The following is a 25613-nucleotide window of genomic DNA, read 5'->3' as shown; positions in this document are numbered from 1 at the left end:
TTTCGGCGATGAGAGGAGATCTTTAGGTTAGTGGTTTTCATCTGATCAAACCATATCCTCCTGATCTCTTCCCTTTGTCGTCGTCCCCTCATTTTTTTTTTCCTCCGTTTGCTGTATTGTTTGATACCACATTCGACCTGTGCTTCCCGTAGCATTTCTGGCAGAAGTTTCTCTTAGGGTTTTTTAGGGTTTAAGGGTTTTTCTGATGCCGATAACAAACACTTCTTCAAACCCCACAATGTTTGTTGCTTCTGCTACCCCTGTGATGATTCTGGTAACAGAGTTGATCTTTTTCAATGTCCCTTTAAGGGTTTGGATGGGTGCAAAAATTGTGTTGGTGGGAAAGGGTTACTGAAGGTGTCCCTGTTCAATCACCTGAAAAATCTGCATTACAAAAGAGATGGAGGAATCGATAGATGTCGTGAGAGAGTGCGCTATTGTGTTGACGTTTACCAAGCTTGGTAGTCTACATTGCGGGGTTTGGAGAGTTGGCTTTGTACTCACTGCATGCACATATATGCTTCAGGTAAGAAATGCACTCACCTGGAATCACATGAGCTTGCCCCTCCTCCGACTTCAATTTTTGGCTTTGTTGCTCCTGTCAGCAATAACGCTACCATTGAAGTTGAGGTTGAAGTTGCTACACCAACCTTGTGTCTTGAGTTATTGAACAGAGTGTTTCTAGCTCAGATACCCACCATCTCGAGCATACCAGATAAGTGTAGACTGCACTTCACACAGACTTTCAAGAATATTTTACAGAGAATGGTGGCCATGCCCGGTGAACTGGCCTCATGGATCCAGCTTTTATTGTTTCCTGTTTGTACCCTGCACGTTGTTGATTCTTGTCATGAGGAGAAAGCTAGCACACTGAAGAAGCTACAGATTAAATCTGTTAATCGGGCTCTATGTCTTTGGACTGAGCCCAATGGTTTTGCTGTGTTAGTTCATGAAGTTCTCAATAATTCTGACGAGAGGAAGAAGGCACTTGAGAAGTTAAAGAAGAAGGCTAAACAAGAGGATCTGGATACCACCAACCTGAGGTTGTGTAGAGGTAAACTTCGAAATGGTTTATATACAACGGCTATTCTCACTCTTTCCTCAACTGGAGTTGCACCCAATAATGATGCCACTTTAGCGGAACTTCGATGCAAGCACCCATCTGCTCGTTTGCCAATAATCCCATCTACTCCACCTTCCCAATCTGCCATGTTAGCTTCGGCTGAGTTGGTGTTAGGCAGATTGAAGAGTTTCCCCAAAGGGACCTCCTGTGGAAGAGATGGTTTATGTGCGCAACACCTTCTCGATGCTCTTAGTGGAGATGTTGTTGTTTTATCAGATGAACTAATTGCATCTATTACGGATGTGGTTAACTTATGGTTGGCAGGCTCCTGTCCTTCAGTTTTGGGGGCTTTTGTGGCTAGTGCGCCTCTCACCCCACTCAACAAGACCCGTGGTGGTTTGCGTCCGATTGCACTGGGCACAATTTGGAGAAGGCTTGTTTCTAAATGCGCTGCTTCCTTGGTTGGCCAAGAGATGAGTTCTTATATGGGTGACTTCCAATTTGGATTTGGAGCTAAATGTGGTGGAGAGGCGATTTTACATGCTGTAAATTGTGTGCTGGAAGAAAAAGGGGATCAAGATAATCTTTCCATGTTGCTGGTGGACTTTTCTAATGCATTCAATCTCATCGATAGAACTGCAATGATCACCGAGGTACGTAATTTATGCCCCTCCATATCCCGTTGGGTTGAGTTTTGCTATGCGTCGCCGGCACGCCTATATTACATGGATCATGTACTTTCTTCAGCTCAGGGGATTCAACAAGGTGATCTTTTGGGACCGATTTTATTTTCTCTTACTCTCCACCCTCTAATCTTGAGTATTGCAAAACGATGTGAGCTAGAACTGCAGGCCTGGTATCTAGATGATGGAACGGTGATTGGTGACACTATGATGGTTGCAAAAGCTCTTCGGATTATACAAGAGGAAGGTGTTTCTAGAGGGCTATATTTGAACATCAAGAAAACGGAATTATTCTGGCCCTCTCCAGATCCTAGAGCATCCACACCAGGTGTTTTTCCGCCAGACATTAGTAGGCCAGAGAAAGGGGTTAAGCTGCTAGAAGCTCATGTCAGTCTTGATGCCCAATTTAATGTCGATCTGGTTGTGAAGAAAGTGCATAAAACCGTGGATCTTATCGATGCAGTTGAGAAACTTGAAGATCCACAGTGTGAACTTCTTTTGTTTAGGAATTGTGCTGGAGTTTCACGTTTATACTTCGCTCTTCGAACCACCATGCCGGACTATATGCGTGAGGCTCAAGATTTGTTTGAATCTCGACTCTATAAGTTTTTGCGTCATGTGATCACAGACGATGGCCCTGGTTTTGGTCCTCTGGAACAGAGGCTTTCCACCTTGCCACTCAGGATGGGAGGTTTAGGGGTTTATTCGATGCAAGACATTGTGCAGTATTGTTATTTAGCATCTTGTCTGCAGACCCTTGAACTTCAATCTGTTATCTTGAGACGCACTGGCATCAGTGGTTTCAGCACCAACCTCTTACGATCTGCTGCTTCATTCAACTCGGTATGTAGTCCTGTTTCCCCTATATGCGTTGATAGCTCTGTCACTCATTTAATAAAAACCTTGGCAGTTGTCTATTTTGATGCAGTAAAGAAGAACTTGACTACCAATTTCAAGTTGTCTGAACGTGATTCGATGCTTTGGAAGAGTAATCAAATGAAGCACGTTTTAGATTTTTTATTGGCCATCCCTATAGATGGTTTAAATCAGAAAATTGGCGCAAGGCAGTTCAGTGCAGTGTTATGTTACAGGCTTGGGATTCCCCCTTTTGAGTTGGATAGTGTGTTCCCCTTTTGCAAGAGGGAAATGGATGTTTTTGGTAATCATGTTGTGCATTGTGCTAATGAAGCTAAAGTTTTGACATGATCTGGTGCGTGATACAATTGCAGACATGTGCTATCATCCTGGGGTTCCGGCACGTAAGGAGGTGGATTTGGGGCTTCTTGCTAATAATGGCACTTCTCTGAGACCAGCAGATATTCTGGTGCATAACTGGGAAAACGGTCGTGATGTTTGCTTTGATGTGACGATTGTCTCGCCCTTTGCAGGAGGAGACCGCATTTCAGAGCTGGGGAAAACTCTCAAGGAGGCCGTCATTCGAAAGAGCACTAAGTATTTGGAAAAATGCACTTCACAGGGTTATGGTTTCGAGGCATTGGCCTTTACTACTCTTGGTGAGCTTTGGGTTGAAACAAATAATTTTATTAAATGCCTTCGCAATTATATGGCCAACCAGGATGCTAATGTGCGCGTAGGGGAGTTTCTTTTTCATAGGTTAAGTGTGGTAGTACAAAAAGGGGTTGAAGCTCAGCTCGTTGCTAGGCTCCCGACAAGCTTCTTGTCTGATGAGAATCCTTTTGAATAATTGTATTTTATTTTTATAATTTGAATTGCAAAAATGTATAAATAAATAAAAAGTAAACATTGTAGTCTGAAACCAGTGAATATATCATGAGATATTTTAATCCTTCGTATTCCACTCAGCTTAATTTTTAATTGACAAAATAATTAGTACAATTTTATTAGTTTTATTTTTCTTTTTTGGAAAAGGTTAAAGTTATATTGATAGTTCTGATTCAAGATCGGAATCCTTACATGGTTTTTATGAATCAACTTAAGACAGTTCCATCAACCTCATAATATTTCCGTTAATATAAATTTTCCAACTCCACCGGTATATTCAAATCCAGACCAATCTTTCCAATATCCAAGAATAAGCTAAAAGGACTGGTTTAATGGTCCTGTTTGTTTTGTTAATTAATAAAACAAAGCTCGCGAGGCTTCGAGTGAGAAGAAAAAGAGACGGAAGATGAATCAGAGTCGCTGGAAGAACCTAAAAAAAAGGACGACACGAATTAAACATCGGAATACGTGCAAGGTAAAGATTGAGAAGTTACCTGTAGGAGAATCTGGTTGAAGTGCCACCTGGGCAGAAGATCCACCCAAAACCGAACGAGTTGAGACGGTAGGACTAAGAGAATCCATCACATCAGTAGGGATTCTAAAGTTTGACCCCCAAGTCTAGGGAGTTCCCAAAAGATAGGGTATGCCCTTTAAAAAATGGAGACCTGGGGACTAAAGCCCAAGTCTAATAGGGTATGTACATGGAACATCAAGGATAATGAGAGATTAATAAGAAACTAGGGGCTATATTAGGGAAGGTGGCAACAATAGTAACTAAGAAGGTTCTAATGACATGTGGCATAATATCATGAGAACAAGGTATTTTTGGAAAAATCTATAAAAAGAGGAATATATTACAATATACAGCAAGCTCTCTCTCATATTATTCTAGGAAAAATTGTAGTCATTGTTGTGCCTAGGATGTGCAGGACCTATATCATCTTTACCTCTCAACAGTAACAAACTTTGACAACTTGATATGTGAAATGTAAAGCAACCAAGAAATCCCATAAAAGGACAACAAAGGTTGACGGGGACATGATTTAACAAAACAACCAAATAAAAAATAACGTCAGATCAAAAACCTTGATAAAGAAACTAGATTTGTAGTGGATCTGGTTGGATCTAGCCCGGATCTGATACCATAATAAAATTGGCATCAGAGGCACGGTTTCTCTCAATCGGTATAACGTTCAATTCGGAAATATCCATATTTATATAAGTGGTAGCAAATAACATAAAAAAAAACAAGAGAATAAAACTAATTAAAATCTAATAAATGAGAAATATAATCCTTGGTAACAAAGTAAAACTACTAACAATTATTTATCATACTAATACGAAATAATATCTTTGACACAAACAAACTTAAAACATAATATCCAAAAAAAAATTACTGGAGAAATTTTCAAAAAATTTTACTAAAAAGCATATGGTTTGTCGTATTAGGTATTGGTGTAGCATATCTACTTGTTTGATACTGATATGATTACGATATAGGTGCGTTTGTTTTGCGGGTATATGTGTTAGGTGTTTGGGTGTTGAGAGGATGCATCAAGTCTCGATGATTCGCAAAGCTGAGCCGTGGGATGCGGAAATGATAGATTGATCTAACGGCTACAAGTGAAGAGGATGGTATCGACCGTCAGATGCCTGATACAACGAAACTGACGGCTCAAGATGGAGTTAGGTGCTGTAGTGTTAGACAGGAGCTTCAGACTTTGATGACTGGCGATGCTGCGACCGTAAGATGCTGAGATGATCCAATCTGACGGCTAGAAAGGGAAACGGGTATGGATATAGGAAATGGATTTGGGTGAGGGTTTTGGGCCTTGGGTATGCCAAGCCCATATCTTCTTTAAGGAAAATTCTTCCTCTTCAAGCCCAGTTCTAGCCTTTTGGTCTTGCGCACAACATTCTTCGCGGCTTCCTTGTGTAATTCCTCCCGACTTTTCACTACTTTTTTGCTCTTTTCCGCTCCGCAATTCATCTAACTTTATTTATTACATAAAAATGCAAAATTAATTAATAAAAATATTTATTCTTGAAAACAATGAAAATACAGAATATGGGATAAAATGTAGAATTAACGCACAAAAGATGAGTTAAATGCCAAGAAAAATATATAGAAATATGCACTTTTTAGCACTCATCAGTTAGGTGAGTTCATTGTCAGTGCACCCCTAACACCATTATTGAAGACGGGTGGTTGGATCAGGCCCATTGCGGTTGGTACTATTTGGCGTCGGCTGGTTTCTAAAGTAGCAGCTTTATCCATTGGTAAGGACATGACATCCTATATGGGAGATCATAAATTTGGTGTTGGTGTGCCGGTTGAGGGTGAGAGTATTTTACACACTATAAATAGCTTGCTGGAAATGAAAGTCCATTCAGACAAGATGTCAATGATGCTTATTGACTTTTCTAACTCCTTCAATATGGTATGTCGGTCACTTTTCATTAAGGAAGTTCCTCTTCATTTTCCAAGTATTTCACCTTGGGTTGAGTTTTGCTATAGTAGGCCTACCAAAATGTATTATGATCATTATATTTTGTCATCAGCACTTGGTGTTCAACAAGGGGACCCACTCGGTCCTTTGTTGTTTACCTTGACTTTTCATCCCATTGTGAAAACTATTGGGGCTCGTTGCAAACTTGATTTGCACGCATGGTACCTTGATGATGGCACAATTACTGTAACACACTTGAGTGGCCAAAGCTTTGAGAATCATATATAGAAACCGAAGGCCAGGTAGCGGTTTACATCTTAATATAAAGAAAACGGAGGTCTTTTGGCTGTCCATTGATTCCAGAAGTATTGTTGAAGATGTTTTCCCTCGGGATATTGGTAGACCTATTAATGGTATTAAACTTTTGGGGGGACCAGTGAGTCTGAACATGAATTTTATCAGTGATATGATGTTGAGCATGGTACACAAGACCATCCAGCTAATGTCTGCCATCGTGAAACTCAAAGACCCTCAAAGTGAAATGTTATTACTTCGCAATTGCACCGGTATGTCCAGATTATATTTTCAATGCAAACTACCAACCCTGCAATACTTCAACCAGCCACTTAACTTTTTGATGGTCATTTATTTCAGTATTTGAGACTTTTGGTCACAAGAGATGGTGCTGGTTTTGGGCGTTTGCAACAGCGATTAGCTACACTCCCTTTCAAGGAGGGCGGTCCCGGCATTTATACTATGGCAGAAACTCGTACTTACTGATATCTTGTGATACAAGACGTATTTTTGGCAAGTCTCATATATTTCAAGATTTGGCTCTTGGATATTTGTTAGTTTTTGTATTTTATTATTAGGATAATTAGTTTCTTTGTTGGATATATCCTGTTTTATGAGAATAATATATTCTTTAGGAATGCTCTAGATTTCTAGGTTTAATGTTTGGAGGCTATAAATAGCCATTTTATTTATCATTGTAATTAGCTTGGATTAGCTCGTCTATTAAAACTATTGTTTGGTTAATACCATGTTCATTTCTCTTTGAGAGATTGATCATCTTGATCGTTTATTCGTCACTTTTCTCATGGATTGAAGTTGATTATCATCTTTGGGTCTTATTTACCGGAGTGGATTCTCCGCGTGTCAATTGTTTTCAAGTCGTTTCCGCTGTGCCGTATCATCTTGCCTCCCAGAGTCATGACCGTATCATCTTGCCTCTTTTCTCTTTGCACCAGCTACCTGAACACTCAAATTATGAGTTCAGTTCTAGTTCAGTAAGCAGGTTAAGTGGCAGGGGAAATGGTAGAACAAAAGTGTTGGTTACAGCTACAGATGTGCAGTGCAGTTGGCAATCAAAGTGAGAAGGCAGTTGCAGTTTCAGGTTAATATGCAGAATGACAAGAAGCTAAGAAAGCAGATGACTATTGAACAATGCAGAATTGCAGAGTGCAGAATGCAGCTAAACTAATATGAACAGATGCAATATGTCAAGAAAAAAAAATGGTTGGTATGCAGTTTATGCCAATGCAAAGACCAAATGCAAGATGTAACTAATATTTACAAGGTTACAATGATGCAAAATAAGCTAAGATGAAGATGCGAACAGCAAGAATGCAATGTAAACAGCAAATGATGCAAGGAAAGAAATACAACATATGCGCCGTCACCGAGTCCCCGGCAGCGGCGCCAAAAACTTGGTAGCTCAAGGAATGAGTCCTAAAACTATGTTTTAACCTAAACCTGCAAGTATACAGGATCTAAAGTAGTGAGTGAGCAAATAAGGGGAAGTCCACAGGGACAAGGAGGGAGCTGGTGTTGTTTTCTAAATCTTTATACTGATTTCTAAGTTTCCTGACTATTTCTAGTGACAGTGAATAAAAGCACTAGGGCATTTGAATCCACCTAATAATCCTAAGCTAAGGCAATACCTATTCAACTTATGTTCTTGTTCCTTTCCAGGGAAGGATAAAATGGATAATATGCCAACCATTCTCACTAACTCACCCCTAGCATAAACTGTTTTCTTACAGTACATCCTATCACAGGTTCATTTGATCAATTTAGCTAACTATCATCCCTAACAGGATAAAATGGATAATAATTCTAGCTATGTTATCTAATTCACTCCTAACATGAACTGTCTTCTCACAGTACAACTCATCACAAGTGCATTTGAATGCTTTAGCTAGTAATCATCCTACAACAGTGAACATCATAAGAACATTAAATTGAACAGAAATTTTCTCAACATATGACTAAGGGTTTCATCTACACCCTAGCAAGAGTAATTAGAACATACTAGACATGGTGAACAAATACAATTGAAATTACTGAACTTGAAATTAAACAAGAAGTAACAGTAGAGAGCACTGGCTAGTCCAGGCCTCTAAGGTGGTGCTCTGGCTAATCCAGGCATGCCTTCTACAACACTCACACATCCCTATTTATAGTTACAAGCTTAAATTAGGGTTTACAAACAAAATCCCCAAATTCCCAAAAAAAAAACAGTAAAATTAGGGTTTACCAAATCTTACCTAATTCGATGAAATAACTGCTCCATCACGTCGACCCATCCTTCTATTTCTCTTCCCGCTCCATGTCCTGCTCCAATTACTTCTAGCTCATCAACCTATTTCACCAACTTCACACCTAGGGTTCAGTGGCGTGAAAATAGATGAAATTAGTTGTTGAGGAAGATGTAGGACGTGGTAGTGATGATGGGTTGTGGTTGTTAGAAGCCATGATGGCTTTTGGTGGGAGTTGTGGTGGTTGAGAAGGGGCAGTGGAGGTGATGGTGGTGGCAGAGTTTTCTCTGCAGACGGAATGGAGAAGACGGAGTCGATGGTTTTGGGAAGAAGGGTGCGTTTGTTTTGCGGGTTTAGGTGTTAGGTGTTTGGGTGTTGAGCGGATGCATCAAGTCTCGATGATTCGCAAAGCTGAGCCATGGGATGCGGAAATGATAGATTGATCTAACGGCTACAAGTGAAGAGGATGGTATCGACCGTCAGATGCCAGATACAACGAAACTGACGGCTCAAGATGGAGTTAGGTGCTGTAGTGTTAGACAGGAGCTTCAGACTTTGATGACTGGCGATGCTGCGACCGTAAGATGCTGAGATGATCCAATCTGACGGCTAGAAAGGGAAACGGGTATGGATATAGGAAATGGATTTGGGTGAGGGTTTTGGGCCTTGGGTATGCCAAGCCCATATCTTCTTTAAGGAAAATTCTTCCTCTTCAAGCCCAGTTCTAGCCTTTTGGTCTTGCGCACAACATTCTTCGCGGCTTCCTTGTGTAATTCCTCCCGACTTTTCACTACTTTTTTTCTCTTTTCCGCTCCGCAATTCATCTAACTTTATTTATTACATAAAAATGCAAAATTAATTAATAAAAATATTTATTCTTGAAAACAATGAAAATACAGAATATGGGATAAAATGTAGAATTAACGCACAAAAGATGAGTTAAATGCCAAGAAAAATATATAGAAATATGCACTTTTTAGCACTCATCAGTTAGGTGAGTTCATTGTCAGTGCACCCCTAACACCATTATTGAAGACGGGTGGTTGGATCAGGCCCATTGCGGTTGGTACTATTTGGCGTCGGCTGGTTTCTAAAGTAGCAGCTTTATCCATTGGTAAGGACATGACATCCTATATGGGAGATCATCAATTTGGTGTTGGTGTGCCGGTTGAGGGTGAGAGTATTTTACACACTGTAAATAGCTTGATGGAAATGAAAGTCCATTCAGACAAGATGTCAATGATGCTTATTGACTTCTCTAACTCCTTCAATATGGTATGTCGGTCACTTTTCATTAAGGAAGTTCCTCTTCATTGTCCAAGTATTTCACCTTGGGTTGAGTTTTGCTATAGTATGCCTACCAAAATGTATTATGATCATTATATTTTGTCATCAGCACTTGGTGTTCAACATGGGGACTCACTCGGTCCTTTGTTGTTTACCTTGACTTTTCATCCCATTGTGAAAACTATTGGGGCTCGTTGCAAACTTGATTTGCACGCATGGTACCTTGATGATGGCACAATTACTGTAACACACTTGAGTGGGCAAAGCTTTGAGCATCATATATAGAAACCGAAGGCCAGATAGCGGTTTACATCTTAATATAAAGAAAACGGAGGTCTTTTGGCTGTCCATTGATTCCAGAAGTATTGTTGAAGATGTTTTCCCTCGGGATATTGGTAGACCTATTAATGGTATTAAACTTTTGGGAGGACCAGTGAGTCTGAACATGAATTTTATCAGTGATATGATGTTGAGCATGGTACACAAGACCATCCAGCTAATGTCTGCCATCGTGAAACTCAAAGACCCTCAAAGTGAAATGTTATTACTTCGCAATTGCACCGGTGTGTCCAGATTATATTTGCAATGCAAACTACCAACCCTGCAATACTTCAACCAGCCACTTAACTTTTTGATGGTCATTTATTTCAGTATTTGAGACTTTTGGTCACAAGAGATGGTGCTGGTTTTGGGCGTTTGCAACAGCGATTAGCTACACTCCCTTTCAAGGAGGGCGGTCCCGGCATTTATACTATGGCAGAAACTCGTACTTACTGCTATCTTGTGATACAAGACGTATTTTTGGCAAGTCTCATATATTTCAAGATTTGGCTAAATCTTGGATATTTGTTAGTTTTGGTATTTTATTATTAGGATAATTAATTTCTTTGTTGGATATATCCTGTTTTATGAGAATAATATATTCTTTAGGAATGCTCTAGATTTCTAGGTTTAATATTTGGAGGCTATAAATAGACATTTTATTTATCATTGTAATTATCTTGGATTAGCTCGTCTATTAAAACTATTGTTTGGTTAATACCATGTTCATTTCTCTTTGAGAGATTGATCATCTTGATCGTTTATTCGTCACTTTTTTCATGGATTGAAGTTGATTATCATCTTTGGGTCTTATTTACCGGAGTGGATTCTCCGCGTGTCAATTTTTTTCAAGTCGTTTCCGCTGTGCCGTATCATCTTGCCTCCCAGAGTCATGACCGTTTCTGTCCAAAAGGTGATACTCTGTAGCTTATTCTCATCAGTTAAAGGATCTGCTTATCAGTTGTCTCTTCAGAATTTCATTCAGGTATGTGGACTACCTTCTAGTTATTGCATTGATGATATTGCTCCCCCTTCTATGCACTCCCTGGCAATTAATTATTTTGACGCAGTCAAGAAGCAAATCCCCATCCAATTTTCTATGTCTGCAAGAGATTCCATTCTGTGGAAATGCAATCGAGTTAAGCATGCAAAAGATTATCTTTTGGTTGTACCCATTAGTGGGCTGAATCAATGACTTGGGTCGAGACAATTTAGATCCGTATTTTGTTACCTCCTTGGTATTCCTGTGTTCGTCGAAGGTAGCTTATATTCAAGTTGCAATAGACCTATGAATATTTTTGGTGATCACGCACTCCATTGTTCCAAAGATGTTGGGCTCAAGTTTCGACATGACCTTGTACGTAATGTAATTGCTGACATCTGTTACAAAGTTGGCGTACCTGTTCGTAAATAAGTGGACCTTGGGATCTTGTCAGATGATAATAGAGATTTGTGCCTCGCAGATATTCTTGTTCATAATTGGGAAAATGGCGAAGATGTTTTTATGGATGTCACAGAGTCTCACTCTTCACAGGGGAAGGCATCCGTGCTTTTATTTCGGGCCAAGCTGTTTCAAATGATGTATTGCATAAATGTACTAAATATTTGGATAAATGTGTCTTACACGGTTATGGTTTGGGTGTTCTAGCTTTCTCTACCTTGGATGAGCTTAGCGATGATACTTTATGTTTTTTTAAGAGATTGAAGAATCGTTTAGTTAGTAATGATGCTAGTAGTGGTGTAGATAGGTTTCTCTTTTACAGATTATGAGTTGCTAATCAAAAGGGTGTTGGTCGCAGCTTGTTGCTAGGCTACAAACCAAAATTTTGTACGAACCTCTAATAGATTAATAAAATCCTTTTTAAAGAAATGAAATAAATAATAAAAAAATGGATAACAAATAAAATGAAAATGAAAAAAATGAAAAAAAAAATATAAAAATAAGAACAAGGACATTTCAGCCATTACCATAAATTTATAGATAAGGGGTTTCATTTTGACTTCATAAACCTGGTAAAAATTTGAGTGGTCTCCAAAAAATCATTCTAAAAGAAATTTGCCTAGTTATTGGACTTGATCAAAGCCTCTGGCCCAGGCCTGAATATCTTTTTTCCGCTTACCTGAATCAGTCCTTTTAGATCTTGCCCAAACAACTATGAACCTCTAATACACTTGCGCCACTCCGGAATCCAGACCAACTGGTTAGTGTATTCGTTTTCTGTTGGTCACACTGAAGTACCGAAAACTACACACAAAGTGTCAGTTTTGAGCATATCTGCCATTAAGGACTTTGACTTTGTGCTTAACGAATGATATTTCCGATTTTTAGATTGCCGAAGCTATTTTACTTTACTGTCTTTATAAACGTAGAGGGATCCCGCCAATAGAAGGTCCAAATTCCAATAACATCAGCATCCCAGACCTGTCTGTATTTACTGTTTACTCGGAACTCGTGAATTTTTGCTTGTTTATAGGACCGATACAATCAATGAACAAAGTTCTGGACCAATTTTCAAACACTTTTGGCAAACTTTATTGCCACTTTTTTAACAAACTCGACCACTAAGGGAATTTTGAGCATCTAATCTTGAATTCAGTGACCCAGCGTTTGAGAGACTGGACCAGCTTTTACTGTCTAGGGCGTACAGAGCACTGAGCAGGTCTCCCCACCACCACATACAAGGTGAGGATGACGTTTATGGTTTCCTTTTGAACAAGAGTAAAAATGTAGCGAAGGAACAACTTTTTAATTGAAAGGCGTGGGCGTGCACATCTCAGCTGGAGATGCTGATCTGAAAACCAAGTCCCAAGTTTCCCCTGTTTAATTTTCTCTGTTTTATGGCAAGATACCATACCTTTGCACTTGGTGCGCGAATATTCTCGCTGCACCACTGCTTTTTTGGAGGATGCCCTACTGTATGTGACAGACACTCTCAGAACTATAATTCTGCGGATGAAATTAAGCAGACGACAAAAGACGATTCCATTTAAAGTGGAACACGAGATAACATTACACAATTGATAGCAGAAAATGAAAATGAAGCTGAAATACAGTCTTAAATGGAAAATTCAAAAGGATGAGAAAATGTAGAAAAAGAAAAAGGATTAGTGGAATTCAGGTTTTGGCGGTTTGAATCTTCTTTTTAGCTTATTTTGCTTGTACAAGCTTAGCTATTCCATAAGCTGCAGCGGAGGCAATAGTTCCAATTAGAGCCGTCTCCAAAGCACTTCTGATAGGTCGGTTTCCGGTGAAGCGACCCTTAACATAGCCAAAGAACAGTAATGCAATTAACGTAACTCCCACTGAGGTTAGCATAGCTTTCATAGCGTCAGGGATGAATATGTATGGAGAGAGAGGTACTAATCCACCTAGAATGTAAGCGAATGCAATCGTAAATGCACTCTCTAATGCTCTTTTTGGATCAGGCTTCTCTAGTCCCAGTTCAAACCTGTAAAAATAAGTCAAAAAATTTAAACAGCGGGAAGTGTATAAACATAGCCCAAAGGGTAATGCTAGTAAACACAAGTATTTTGTCCCGTCAAAAAATTACTGTCGGATAAATTGGCAGTAAAAAAGTCACCTTAAGACTACTATCCGTAATTTGTAAATATTGGCTCACGGAAACCTTGAGTTTCATACTATCACATATCATACTATGCTTAGAGATAACAAACTTACTTCATCATAAATTCCAGCCATGCCTGGGGTTTCTGCCGAAGAGCATTAATCAGGGGTGCATATTCATGTGGCTGTAGGTCGTACTCTGCTAGAATTTCTTCACACTCAGCAGCCTCTGAAATTCGAAACAAATGAGTTATTTCACCATCCTTTTACTGAAATGTGACATGATGAATCAATAACATAGCAGTGAATGTCTACCGTCCGTACAACCATCTGGACTAAAGTAACACCGGAAGCAGAAAAAACAACTTAAAAGCTGCAACTTACACTTCTAATTGGACGTGTTTGCTAAACCATATAAACTGAAAAGACTAAAACCATGAAAAGTTTCAACCCGTAATGAGGCTGGAGGCTGCATCCAGGGCCTATGACCATATTAAGATCAACAAACAGACTAGAATTTTTACTTATCCTCTTAAGTACCTTGAAATGCAAAAAACAGACATCATTTCTATCTAGTTTATTTTTGAATTCTTCCCAAACGAACGCCTAATGCGTCAAAAATGTAAGTAAGTGGCATCTTGCAACATTACAAAGTTGGGTGTTGAACCCCATTTTGTCCGATTTGAATCCCAAAGAAGTTTCAAACAAAAAAAAAATACAAGTTCGATGCTTTCCATGCAAATCCGAAGTGATCCAAACAACAATGAGTCAATTTAACAAAAGTTCAAAGACCTGTATCAGGGACATTGATGATCTCCTCTTGTTCTCTCTTCAGCTCCCTATAGTAATGATCCTCTTCGCTTTTGGCTGCAAGATACCTGTGTTCATAAATAACATAATACCCATTAAAATTCAACACCCATTGATTGGAAATTGGATAAAATTCATGGGTTAATTTCTAAAACATATCACTGGATACGCATAAAGAAAATGCAGATGCCACTCAAATGGTAAAGATTCAGAAAGTTTAAAAATTCAATTTTTATATAAATAGAATCAAAATCATGATTACCCTCCAAGACCCATGGATATAGCCCCTGCGGCAACTTCAGCAAGACCAGCAGTAACAATAATGGAAGAACCGACATTAGCACCGGAGAGACCAGCAGCAAGAGCAAATGGAACAGTAAGACCGTCGGAAACACCAATAATCACATCTCTCACAATTGCACCGGCAGTAAAATGTTTCTCGGTATGGTTATTCAATAACTTCTCTTTAGTTGTTTCTGCCATTGATTGGAAGGAATTGAGATATGAATGATAAACCCTCTCAGTATATCTCTGTATATCTCAGTGCATCTGTAGACCCTTTTGATGGACTGATCACTGCGTCTCAATGAATTTATAACCCAATCACATGTGATTGCAGAGTATTGATGATGAAAAGGGAGTAACAAGCTTCCACGGTTGTTTCGTTGTCTTGGTCTCTGTTCTGAGTACTTGTGAGTGGGAGAGCAGTAGGGTTTTTGTTTTTCTACTTTTGGGTCTTTGTGTTTGACGTGACACCAATACCCTTTCAAGCTCTGGGGCACTCGAACTGTTTGTACGTGGGAGTGTCAACATAATATGACCATCTAACACACAGTGGTAACATAATTTTCAACGTATTAGGACAACCATCCGAGATTAGCCCAGTTTCCCAGAAACCTAACTTTCGTATTTGGGGTCAGTGGACCGAGATTCTCAGCTCTTGAATTTGGAAGAGGTCTTATATAGATTCATACAGGTGGGAATCCCTCTCATGTTTTAGAAAAAATAAAAATACCACGACCCGTTCTGGGTGTAATTTCTGAGATTAACACATTGTTTGTTTTCTCCCAACTCAACTGACTCGTCTGGGTCTGACTCGCCTGAATCTGATCGAAATCATCTGATTCATCTGGATATGACTCAATGTGTTTGTTTTTTGAGTCAAATCTGACTCATTTGGCTCAAAAATACGAGTTAGTGATTTGTTTCCACGAATAAAGGGTATTTTATCACCTGACTCAGATCGCGAGTCAAATCTAACTCAAAAAGCAAAACAAACAGTCTGACATCTGACTTGGGATGAGTTAGAGGTCGAGTCAAATCCAAAAACCGATTCAACAAAAGAAAAAACATGCTATAGCCACACCGATTTGTTAGGAGATTTTGTAAAAACTCCTCTTAAATTTCATAAAAAAATTATAAATGAAATACGTGAATGGTAACATAATGTCCACAATATGTGACCCTATTAAGATATGGAATTATATCATTGTGGTGCACTTTTTGTAATTCGAAGACGTGTCGAGGTACCGCCATTAGGGGGACATATGATTAAATGTCGAGCATAAAGTGGCCTCGTGTAGAAAAGGTTCAAATCATGGCTCCGCTAACTTTTTTTTTTTTTTTGATTCTCATAGTTGACTAAGATCGGGGATTCGAATCTTCATACAGGCAATGCGTTAGCCAATTATGATCCCAAAGTTCCGTTAACTAAATTCATGTTGTGCGGTCCATGCCAACAATATTATAGCAATGGGTTAGCCAAATTGATAGACTCCGTGATTAAATTTACAGTATGATATGTCACAACATGATTAAATGTTGATCATAAGTAGTGGAGGAACCAAAACCTTCCCTATCCTGAGCTTGACCATAATGTTCCCACAGTTTTTATGGTGCAACTTGAGTTAGGTAACGAAAAAAGATGTCATAGGATCTGTGGAGGTGGCTCCAGCCAGGGGAAGCCTGGTTATGCTCCACCCCTTTTCATAAGGTGGCCTTATGTAGAAAAGATTCAAATGTGTAGTTCCATTAACCAATTTGGGTTACCCAAATCGAATGATTCTCATATTTGAGGTCAGAAATTCAACTTTTCATACATGCCAACAATATTTTAAGAATATGTTAGTCAAATTGATTGATTCTCATAATTGAGGTCACATATTCGAATCTTCGCACCGACAAGTAGTTCATCTTCTGGTCCATGCCAACAATATAAGAAAAAATTGTAAACTATGGCCCATCGATGTACATATATAAGAACGATTTTTTGGGGAACATGGTTTTTTTGGGGACAATGGTTTTATTTTGCGTAAAGACATTAGAAGTACATCTAGGTTACCCCTTATCTACATATTTATATTAATATCTAAATTACCCTCCTGATTAATTTTGGGTGATGATTAGTTAGTGTTAATAATAGTTAGTATAATGATTAGTGAGATGATTAAGTTAAAGATAATTAGTGAGATTAAAAAATCAGATGTTTTTTTTTTAAAGAAGTAGAATTATTGAGAGAGTAAAGTTAGAGAAGATGAAGAAGGAAAACATGAAAAACGATGGATTTTACCAACCACAACCGGAAGAAGGTATTTGGGTACCCAGGTATGCTTCAAACTTAGATAATGTTGGTTGAATTGCTCCAAACTTTCAAAAAAAAAAATGAAATTTTTTATGTAGATTTGGGCCAGTTCGGTTACCATATGTCAAGAACATGTAACCGAACACACCTGAAAGTGTAGTTCGGTTACGTTTTCCAAACACGCAGGTTACCGAACTCGCTCGTTAATGGAGGTTTTGTGTGTTCGGTTAGTTCGCAAACTTCAACGCAACCAAGTTTCCAACCGAACTGCAGGTTAAAAGTAACCTAGTGTTAGAAGTTCGGTTGGTTCGCAAACTTCAACATATTTTGCGAATCAACCGAACTGGGCTTATATATGCATATTTGCAATTAGGCAAACGTTCGGTTACTACGAAATTTATTTCTTGGCGAATTAGGTAGAGTTCGATTACGAAGTTTCAAAGGTAGAGTTCGGTTACAAAGAAAACTTAATATTTCTGCGAACGAACCGAACTTGTGGACTTCTCATTATTTTCGTAAACTAAAGTTCGGTGATATCCTTATTTTGCGAAGGAACCGAACTTATGAACTTGTGTTGTTCTAATACAAGGAGTTCGGCTAAACGTATGTTTTTGCGAATGAACCGAACTCTGAGTTCGATTATGAAAAAATTAATTCGTGATAACCGAACTTTTCTCTGAAAAAAACCCTCTATTAAACCTCTCTGCAACTTCCATTTTCAACTCATTTTAATGATTACTTCTCATTTATTCAACCAAAAACGAACGACAAGTAATGGGTTTGTGAGAATATCTTTGTTAATGTTTTAAATTAAGCTATATATATATATATAGTGGTGGTGGTGGTTGCTGGTGGTGGTGGTAATCGGTGGTTGGTGGTGGTGATAATCGGAGGAGGTGGTGGTGGTAATCGGCGGTGGTGGGCGATGGTGGTGGTGGTAATCGGTGGTTGGTGGTGGTGATAATCGGAGATGGTGGTGGTGGTAATCGGCAATGGTGGAAGGTGGTGGTGGAAGGAGGTGGTGGTGGTTATACATATATATATATAGGTGGTTATTGGGTTGGTTTTAAATTAAATTAGGTTAATGGTAGGTTAGTCATTTCAATGTTTTAAAACACCCTTATAACTATAGGGAAGGTGACTTAAAAAAATCATGGTCCCCTCAAAAACCATGGTCCCTAACAAATCGTCCATATCTAAGAGCGACTGCAATGGTACGACTAAACTCAAAGATCAAAGACCAAAAAAAAAGACTAAATATGAGTTTAATCTGTACTGTGACGTTATGGGGAGAAGACCAAATTTGGTCGCGCGTAAAATTAATCACCGCACGAAAACGGGCGTAAATTTGGTGTACGCTTGAATGGGGCGTAAAATTGGTTTACGCCCGAAATTTGAATGGGGCGGATGGTTTGGTGTCCGCCTGATGAGTAAGTGAACGGGCGGATGGTTGGGTGTCCGCCTGATGAATTTCATTTTGAATGGGGCGGATGGTTTGGTGTCCGCCTGACGAAATGTGAACGGACGGATGATTGGGTGTCCGCCTGATGAATTTCATTTTGAATGGGGCGGATGGTTTGGTGCCCGCCTGATGAGTAAGTGAACGGGCGGATGGTTGGGTGTCCGCCCAGCAACAAGCGTACTTTAAATTTACGCCCGACTATATTAGGATTTGGTATTTGGTCGCGACCAAATATGATCTGGGATTTGATCTTTGGCTGGGATTTAATCTTTACTCCGTCCCACTGCGTTACGATCTCATCCCAAATTTTTGGTTATACTCGCCACTGTGGATGCTCTAAGGAATAGTTAGTTGTGAAGTTTTTGTTTTTGGGGGCCATCTTAGAGCATCCACAGTGGGCGAGTATAACCAAATTTATGGGATGAGATCGTAACACAGTGGGACGGAGTAAAGATCAAATTTGGACCAAAGATCAAATTCCAGACCAAATATGGTCGCGACCAAATCCCAAATTCTAATATAGTCGGGCGTAAATTTAAAGTACGCTTGTTGCTGGGCGTAAATTTAAAGTACGCTTGTTAACGGGCGGAGATTTAAATTACGCCCGATGAAATTTTAATTAAATAAAAAAAAAAAAGAATGAGGCGGACTTTTAAAGTCCGCCTGTTAAAATTTACAAAGAATGGGGCGGACTTTTAAAGTCCGCCTGATGGAATTTTAGTGAGGCGGACTTTTAAAGTCCGCCTGTTAAAATTTACAAAGGATGGGGCGGACTTTTAAAGTCCGCCTGACGAAATTTTAATCATGTACCGTTGCGTTACACCACGGACTAAACCCAAATTTTGGTCTTTTTTTTGATCTTTGATCTTTGGTTTTGATCGCACCACTGCAGTTGCTCTTAGACCACCATCATTATTGCATGAATTGACTAAGTGTGTAAGCCACGCGCTTAAAGCGTACTTTAGTACAAAAAAGCAGTACAAAATATGGCATATTAGGTGTGGATGTTTTGGAACATATGTAAATGATGTTGCCATCTTAGTCCATGGCTGAAAAAGATTGGTGATTAAATAAATATGATTATAGATCAGATCTGATAATTATATTAAAAGATGGTTTATTACAGATAGACAAGGATCTAATTAAGAATGATAGCAAATCCCAATATAGCTTTTTACAGTACCGGCCAAGGAAGGAAATGCCAAATTTGGTTTAGAACAGGGAATATTAGTTGGGCATTTTCTGGTTTAGGAATCTACAGAAGTGAGTTACTATCTTAATGCAAAATGCCCAAATTTGGATTAGCATACAAGTAGTGCCAGTAATGTACTTTCTGGTTTTGGAGCATGCCGATAGGTTTGGTGTGAATTACATTCATTGCTAGGAAAAATTTAAGTGGCCATTACGGTTATAGGGTGTTTGGATCGAGGTATTGAAAGTGTGAAGTGGAGCACTGAAGCGTGACTCGTTTTCTATTTTTGAGGAGCGAGGTGCAGGTTGAAACGTGAAATGGCGCTTTATGGTTGGCGGTGAATCGTAAAATATAAAATTTGATATATTATAAATAAGTATGAAAATATTTATAAATATAAAATATGACCAAATATTATCCAAAATAACCATGTAGAACAGTGGTTGAGCATTCACATACGACACATGAGGTGATAGGTTTGAATTCCACTGTTGTTTTTTAAGTTTTAGAACATTATTTCTTGAAGTTTGACCATTTTGCGTTTTTGATTTTGGTCAAAGTCATTGACTACATGTTTCATAGGTACGCTTCAGAGCGTTTCTCAGAAAAATTGAAGCGAAGCGTAAAGCGTACGCTTTTAAAACCTGGCTTGATAAGGGTATACCCAAATTAATTGGGGAGTACCTAATGAGACAAAACCCAGGTCATTTTGAAGTAAAAGAAGCCACCCCTTAGCCATATTTTTTCTAAATGGCTAATATACCCTTGTTTAATTAACACTAAAAATTTGATTAGCTTAATTAATTGAGTTTAGATTGATTAATTGAGTAGATTAAAACTTATGAATTTAAGTTATGAAATTTTGTTTTTGATTGAACTCATCTGGGAGGATATATGATGCAAAAATTTGTTTTCAGAATTTTTTGCAACGGAAATGAAAACATACTAATCAAACACTTCTAAAAAGAGGATTGCAAAGCTGATGTATGAAATCATACTCAAAATTAAAGAAGAAATCAACACTCTCAATTCTGAAACTATGAAAAGTCGGTAGGGTTGGCGAATGAAGACAATGTCGACTAACTTTGGTCGGCAAGGTCGACGAATGAAGAAAATGCCGACTAGCTTTGGCCGACAAAGTCGGTGAATGAAGAAGATGTCGACTTTATTATTTTTGACACACAAGAGACTGTTCTAAATGTTTTACTTGTCAGCATCTTATTGATTTTTTACCTTGCCGGCTACCTTATAGTCGGCACGGTCGACAAAAAATACCTCGCCGACTATAGAATTGTTGACATACAAAGAAAGGTGTTACAAATGCATGATTACTCGTCAAGGTACTAATTTCATAACCTGCCGACTAAACCATAGTCGGTAAGGTATAACGATGAATACGGTGCCGACCCTGTAAATGCTAATTTCAGAGTTGAAAAGTCGGCAAGGTCACCAAAAAGACACCTTGCCGACTGATACCACTCGGCAAGATCACCAAAAAGACACCCTGCCGACTTTTGTAAAAAGGTGGGATCGTATGCGATTTGAGATTGAGTATGATTTTGTACCCATCTCAAACCGTGTATGAATTTGTACTCGGTTTAAGATTGGGTACAAAATCATACCCAATCTCAAATCCCGTAGCCACTTTTTTTTTTTTCTTTTTTTTGATTTTGTTTTGATTTTGGATTTTGGATTTTTTGTAGTTTTGTTTTGATTTTCGATTTCATCACAGATGAACCTCATAGGGTGAATTGGCTTTGAAAATTTTCAAAACCAAGTTTCAGTCGGCAGGGTATTGATAGCAAGGATAATTTGGTCTCTTAACATCTTTCTGATATTCCTTGACAACCTATCTTGGATGGGAACAAAATGAATATACTCTGATTAATCCAGGTATTACCCGGATCAAGCCAAATTTTAAAAACCATGGTTTGGATACCAAAAACACATCAATATGTTACATCCTCACCTCGTGGATGCTTTTCAAGTTCTTAGAGGTGAATAGGGAGGTGAAAAAAGGGAGTTGAGTATCACTGTGGTTTGGGTATCCTTTTTCTTTTGTTTTATAAGGAGAGGTTAAAAAGCCGGAACTACGTGAAGTTAAAAATACATGGACATATACGGAATGGTGGTTGTGAATTTTTTGTTTTTAGGGCCACGAGTTGCCATCTTAGACCACCACCATAATGAGTGCCACAACAAAATACACGATTCTCATTAATTAATTATTACTATGAGTCATTATTACATTGTAATGATGGTTAATATTGACTAAGGTATGAAGCCACGTGCCAAGTACAACAACGTATGGAATATTAGGTGCGGCACTTTTTGTTTTGGAATCAAAAATTGCACATGGTGATGCCATCTTAGTCCATCGGTGAAAAAGACTGGTGGTAATAAAATAGATCAGATCCATTAGAATATGGTCTATATAGATTATAGGGATAGACGATGACTCTAAAAAATAAGCAGGTTTGCGTGTAAGTAGTAATTAAGAATGGAAGGGATCCCAATATGGCTTTTCACAATACCGGCCCAGGAAGGAAATGCCAAGTTTGGGGAACATTCTGGTTTAGAAAAATGCAGATGCGAGTTACCATCTCAAATCTCAATGTAAAAAGATCAGAAGTTGCAATTTTTAATCTTTCATGTTCATTTAGGTGAAATCTTAGCCAAGGAGCCTGTCGAGAACTATGATAGTGATAAGAAACGACACTGAAAAGTAGTACCACTTCTGTCAGGACTTTCTAAGCAGAGTTCTTTTGCTGCAACAGTGAATTTTTTTGAAGCAAGGTTGCAGAACAGGAAAGGTAAAAAATCTTACCCCAAACTGGCAGGTCTGCTTTTAAGTTTCAATTGCCTAAGAATCTGATTCGAAATCAGGATAATACAATACTCATAAATCACTGGTTAGCTTTCCCATCTATTTCGAATCAACTATTCTGGTCTCAACACTCTCTACGCTTCCCTCCCTAGACCAACCCTTCTCCTTCACTTTGTGACCAAAGCAAGTCTGGAACGGCCATTTCTTGGTTTAGGCCGGATTTATACAGATTGATCTCTCGAATCAAAGTACTCCATCTGAAAGAATCAATCTCCTGGCTTGGAAAAGCTTATGTCAACCAAATCTGATGCCCGGAGCTCCAGTGATTTATAGAGATAACCAAAGACTCTAATATGAATGATCAGAAATCCTAATAATTTATTACATTGAAAAAATTTAAAGATTTTTAGTCCTAATAACTCATCCTATTTTCTCCACATAGTAATATTCCTTCTACTAGAGATGCATCAACTAAGCTCGCTTCACTACATATATAAAATTTGGCGGTTTGGATCCTCTCTTTAGCTCATTTTGCTTGTACAAGCTTAGCTATTCCATAAGCTGCAGCAGAGGCGATTGTCCCAATTAGAGCTGTCTCAAAAGCACTTCTGAAAGGTCGGTTTCCGGTGAAGTGACCCTTAACAAAGCCAAAGAAAAGCAGTGCTATCAAAGTAACGGCCACTGAGGTTAGCATGGCTTTGACAGCGTCCGGGATGAACATGTAAGGAAGGAGAGGTACCAATCCACCTAAAATGTAAGCAAACGCAATTGTGAATGCACTCTCTAATGCTCTTGTTGGATCAGGCTTCTCTAATCCGAGTTCAAACCTGTCAGGGAAATGTCAAAATTAAACCTGTCATGGCCTTAGTAATTCACAGATCAAAACGAGTTCACTGGAGTATATTTCATGGGTTGATCTAGAAGAATATTGTGTAATTAATGACTTATTATAACGATGATTACCAAGTAACAGTAAAGATGCAAACTTAGATTGAGCTCATGTAGTAACTGTATGAAACTTAAATTATAGCATACTTGCAGTTGTACTGTCTACCCCTGATACAAGCAGTAAAAGTCACTTTAAGACTACTGTCCGTAGTCTGTTAAAATTGGCTCATAAAACCTCTAATTTATACTGTCACATATCATACCATGCTGAAAGATGACAAACTTACTTCATCATAAAATCCAGCCATGCCTGGGGTTTCTTTCGGAGAGCATTCACCAAAGGTGCATATTCATGTGGTTGCAGGTCGTACTCTGCGAGAATCTCCTCAATCTCAGCAGCCTCTGGAATTCAATACACATGCTTGTTTTAAACAATGTTGCTTGAAAGATTATCCTAGCAAGGATGCATGACATTAGCAGAGTATTTACCCAGTTGGCACAGACAAAAGCATATAAGACATTAACACCTCATAAAGCAGCAAGATCAACTTAAAAGCTGCACTTTACCCTTGTAATTGAACAAGTTCGCCAAACAGTAAAAACCGAAAAGACTAAACTATGAAAAGTTTGGACCATTATGTTGGTTGGGTAATTCACCACAGATTTCAACTTTGAAATAAGGTGCGGCTAGAGCCAAACTGAGGCTCAAAAAGGCATCAATGGCTACAAACCAATTGTATTAAGATCAACAAACACAAAATGCAAAACGGGACAAAAACATTTCATTTGGTTTCCTCTCACGGGTCTCACTCTAGACTGTTTGTTCCAAACAATTGCGTAATGCGTTAAAATGTAACCAAGCGACAGTTTGCAACATTACTTCTTGAGTCATGTGCTTTTGGTCCCCAGATTTGTGACCAAAGCTGGGTTTCATACCCCAATTTGAATTCCAAAAATTACAAAACAATTCAACGAGTTCTTTACGGATATGAAATTGATCCAAAGAATAATGCAGCTCAATTGAATTATAATTAAAATAAAGAGAAAACAGGGAATTGAGTTCAAGGACCTGTATCAGGGACATTGATGATCTCCTCCTGTTCTCTCTTCAGCTCCCTATGATAATGATCCTCTTCGCTTTTTGCCGCAAGATACCTGTGTGCATAAACCCATTAAAATTCAGCACCCATCGATTGGAAATTGGATAAAATTCATGGGGGTAACTTTCATCAAACCTCCAAAACATATCAATGGCCCTTATAAAGGGGTAAAATCAGAAAATTTTGATAATTTTACAAACCCATGAAAGTAAAAACCAGATTTACAGAGAAATAATGAAAAAAATATTCAATTTTTCACATAAAGGAATCAAGATTATTATTACCCTCCGAGACCCATGGATATGGCACCAGCAGCAACTTCAGCAAGACCAGCGGTGACAATAATAGAAGACCCAACATTAGCACCGGAAAGACCAGCAGCAAGAGCAAACGGAACGGTGAGACCATCAGAAACCCCAATAATCACATCTCTCACAATTGCACCTGCAGTAAAATGTTTCTCAATATGGTTATCCAATAACTTCTCTTTAGCTGTTTCCGCCATTGATAGAAATTCAAACACGATCTAAAGAAGATAATGATGCAAGCAAAACCCTTTTGGATAAAATCTCTGAAAACCCTTCCGAGGGGATTGATCACTGATTCACTTCTGTGTGATTACAACCCAATCACGTGTGTTTACAGAGAAAGGGAGTTTGGATTGTAATGATGGATAGAGATGCAGACACTAACAAACTAACACAGTAGTTGTTGTTGTTCTGAGTGGGATTGCAGTAGGGTTTTTGGGTGATTATGTAGACCTGACAGATGGTGACAGACTGACACAAGTACCCTCGGGCCGGGGTACTTGAAGTTGTCTTTACTTGGGTGTCAATATCTGACTCCAGCATCAACTTTTGAGATACTGTCTTAAGGCCATGTGGTTGCCACACGCCACAAGGTTCTGACAAAATTGATGATTTCATTCATTTGAAGATTTTCACTGCTATAAACTTTGAATATCATATGACCCCATCTATCTATATATATTCTGTTAAAGGGAATAGTGGTTGTGCACTTTCTGTTTTGGTTACACGAGTTGCCATCTTAGACCATGAGTATTAAGTGGCACATGACAAAATTGATTATAATTCATTGATT

The 25613-nt window shown here is 38.7% G+C and overlaps 2 protein-coding genes across 2 annotated transcripts; both read right to left on the bottom strand.

Annotated features, from left to right (window-relative positions):
- Nucleotides 1–13049: 13049 nt before the first annotated feature.
- Nucleotides 13050–15162, bottom strand: LOC113318422 (vacuolar iron transporter 1-like). The gene is made up of 4 exons (XM_026566595.1): nt 14725–15162; nt 14445–14530; nt 13767–13881; nt 13050–13536 (listed from the first exon to the last, which is right to left on the bottom strand). The coding sequence occupies exons 1-4, from the start codon at nt 14943–14945 to the stop codon at nt 13236–13238; spliced, it is 723 nt and encodes a 240-aa protein (XP_026422380.1). The 5' UTR covers nt 14946–15162; the 3' UTR covers nt 13050–13235.
- Nucleotides 15163–22469: 7307 nt separating this feature from the next.
- On the bottom strand, nt 22470–25247 carry LOC113318414 (vacuolar iron transporter 1-like). Its single transcript, XM_026566583.1, has 4 exons — nt 24797–25247; nt 24482–24567; nt 23700–23814; nt 22470–23351 (listed from the first exon to the last, which is right to left on the bottom strand). The coding sequence occupies exons 1-4, from the start codon at nt 25015–25017 to the stop codon at nt 23051–23053; spliced, it is 723 nt and encodes a 240-aa protein (XP_026422368.1). The 5' UTR covers nt 25018–25247; the 3' UTR covers nt 22470–23050.
- Between the last annotated feature and the right edge of the window lie 366 nt (nt 25248–25613).

The sequence above is a fragment of the Papaver somniferum genome, chromosome 1, assembly GCF_003573695.1.
Source record: "Papaver somniferum cultivar HN1 chromosome 1, ASM357369v1, whole genome shotgun sequence".
NCBI lineage: Eukaryota > Viridiplantae > Streptophyta > Magnoliopsida > Ranunculales > Papaveraceae > Papaver > Papaver somniferum.
This window is presented reverse-complemented; position numbering and strand designations above follow the sequence as displayed.

Bases quoted from the DNA above. Each gene is read 5' to 3' on its own strand.
- LOC113318422 (XM_026566595.1), bottom strand. From the start codon at position 14,945: ATGGCAGAAACAACTAAAGAGAAGTTATTGAATAACCATACCGAGAAA. The intron at 13,882-14,444 runs GTCTTTGAACTT...TTCGAATTTCAG, and splicing joins CATCAATGTCCCTGATACAG to AGGCTGCTGAGTGTGAAGAA. The intron at 13,537-13,766 runs GTAAGTTTGTTA...TTATTTTTACAG, and splicing joins TGGCTGGAATTTATGATGAA to GTTTGAACTGGGACTAGAGA.
- LOC113318414 (XM_026566583.1), bottom strand. From the start codon at position 25,017: ATGGCGGAAACAGCTAAAGAGAAGTTATTGGATAACCATATTGAGAAA. The intron at 24,568-24,796 runs GTAATAATAATC...TTATGCACACAG, and splicing joins ATATCCATGGGTCTCGGAGG to GTATCTTGCGGCAAAAAGCG. The intron at 23,352-23,699 runs GTAAGTTTGTCA...TTTCCCTGACAG, and splicing joins TGGCTGGATTTTATGATGAA to GTTTGAACTCGGATTAGAGA.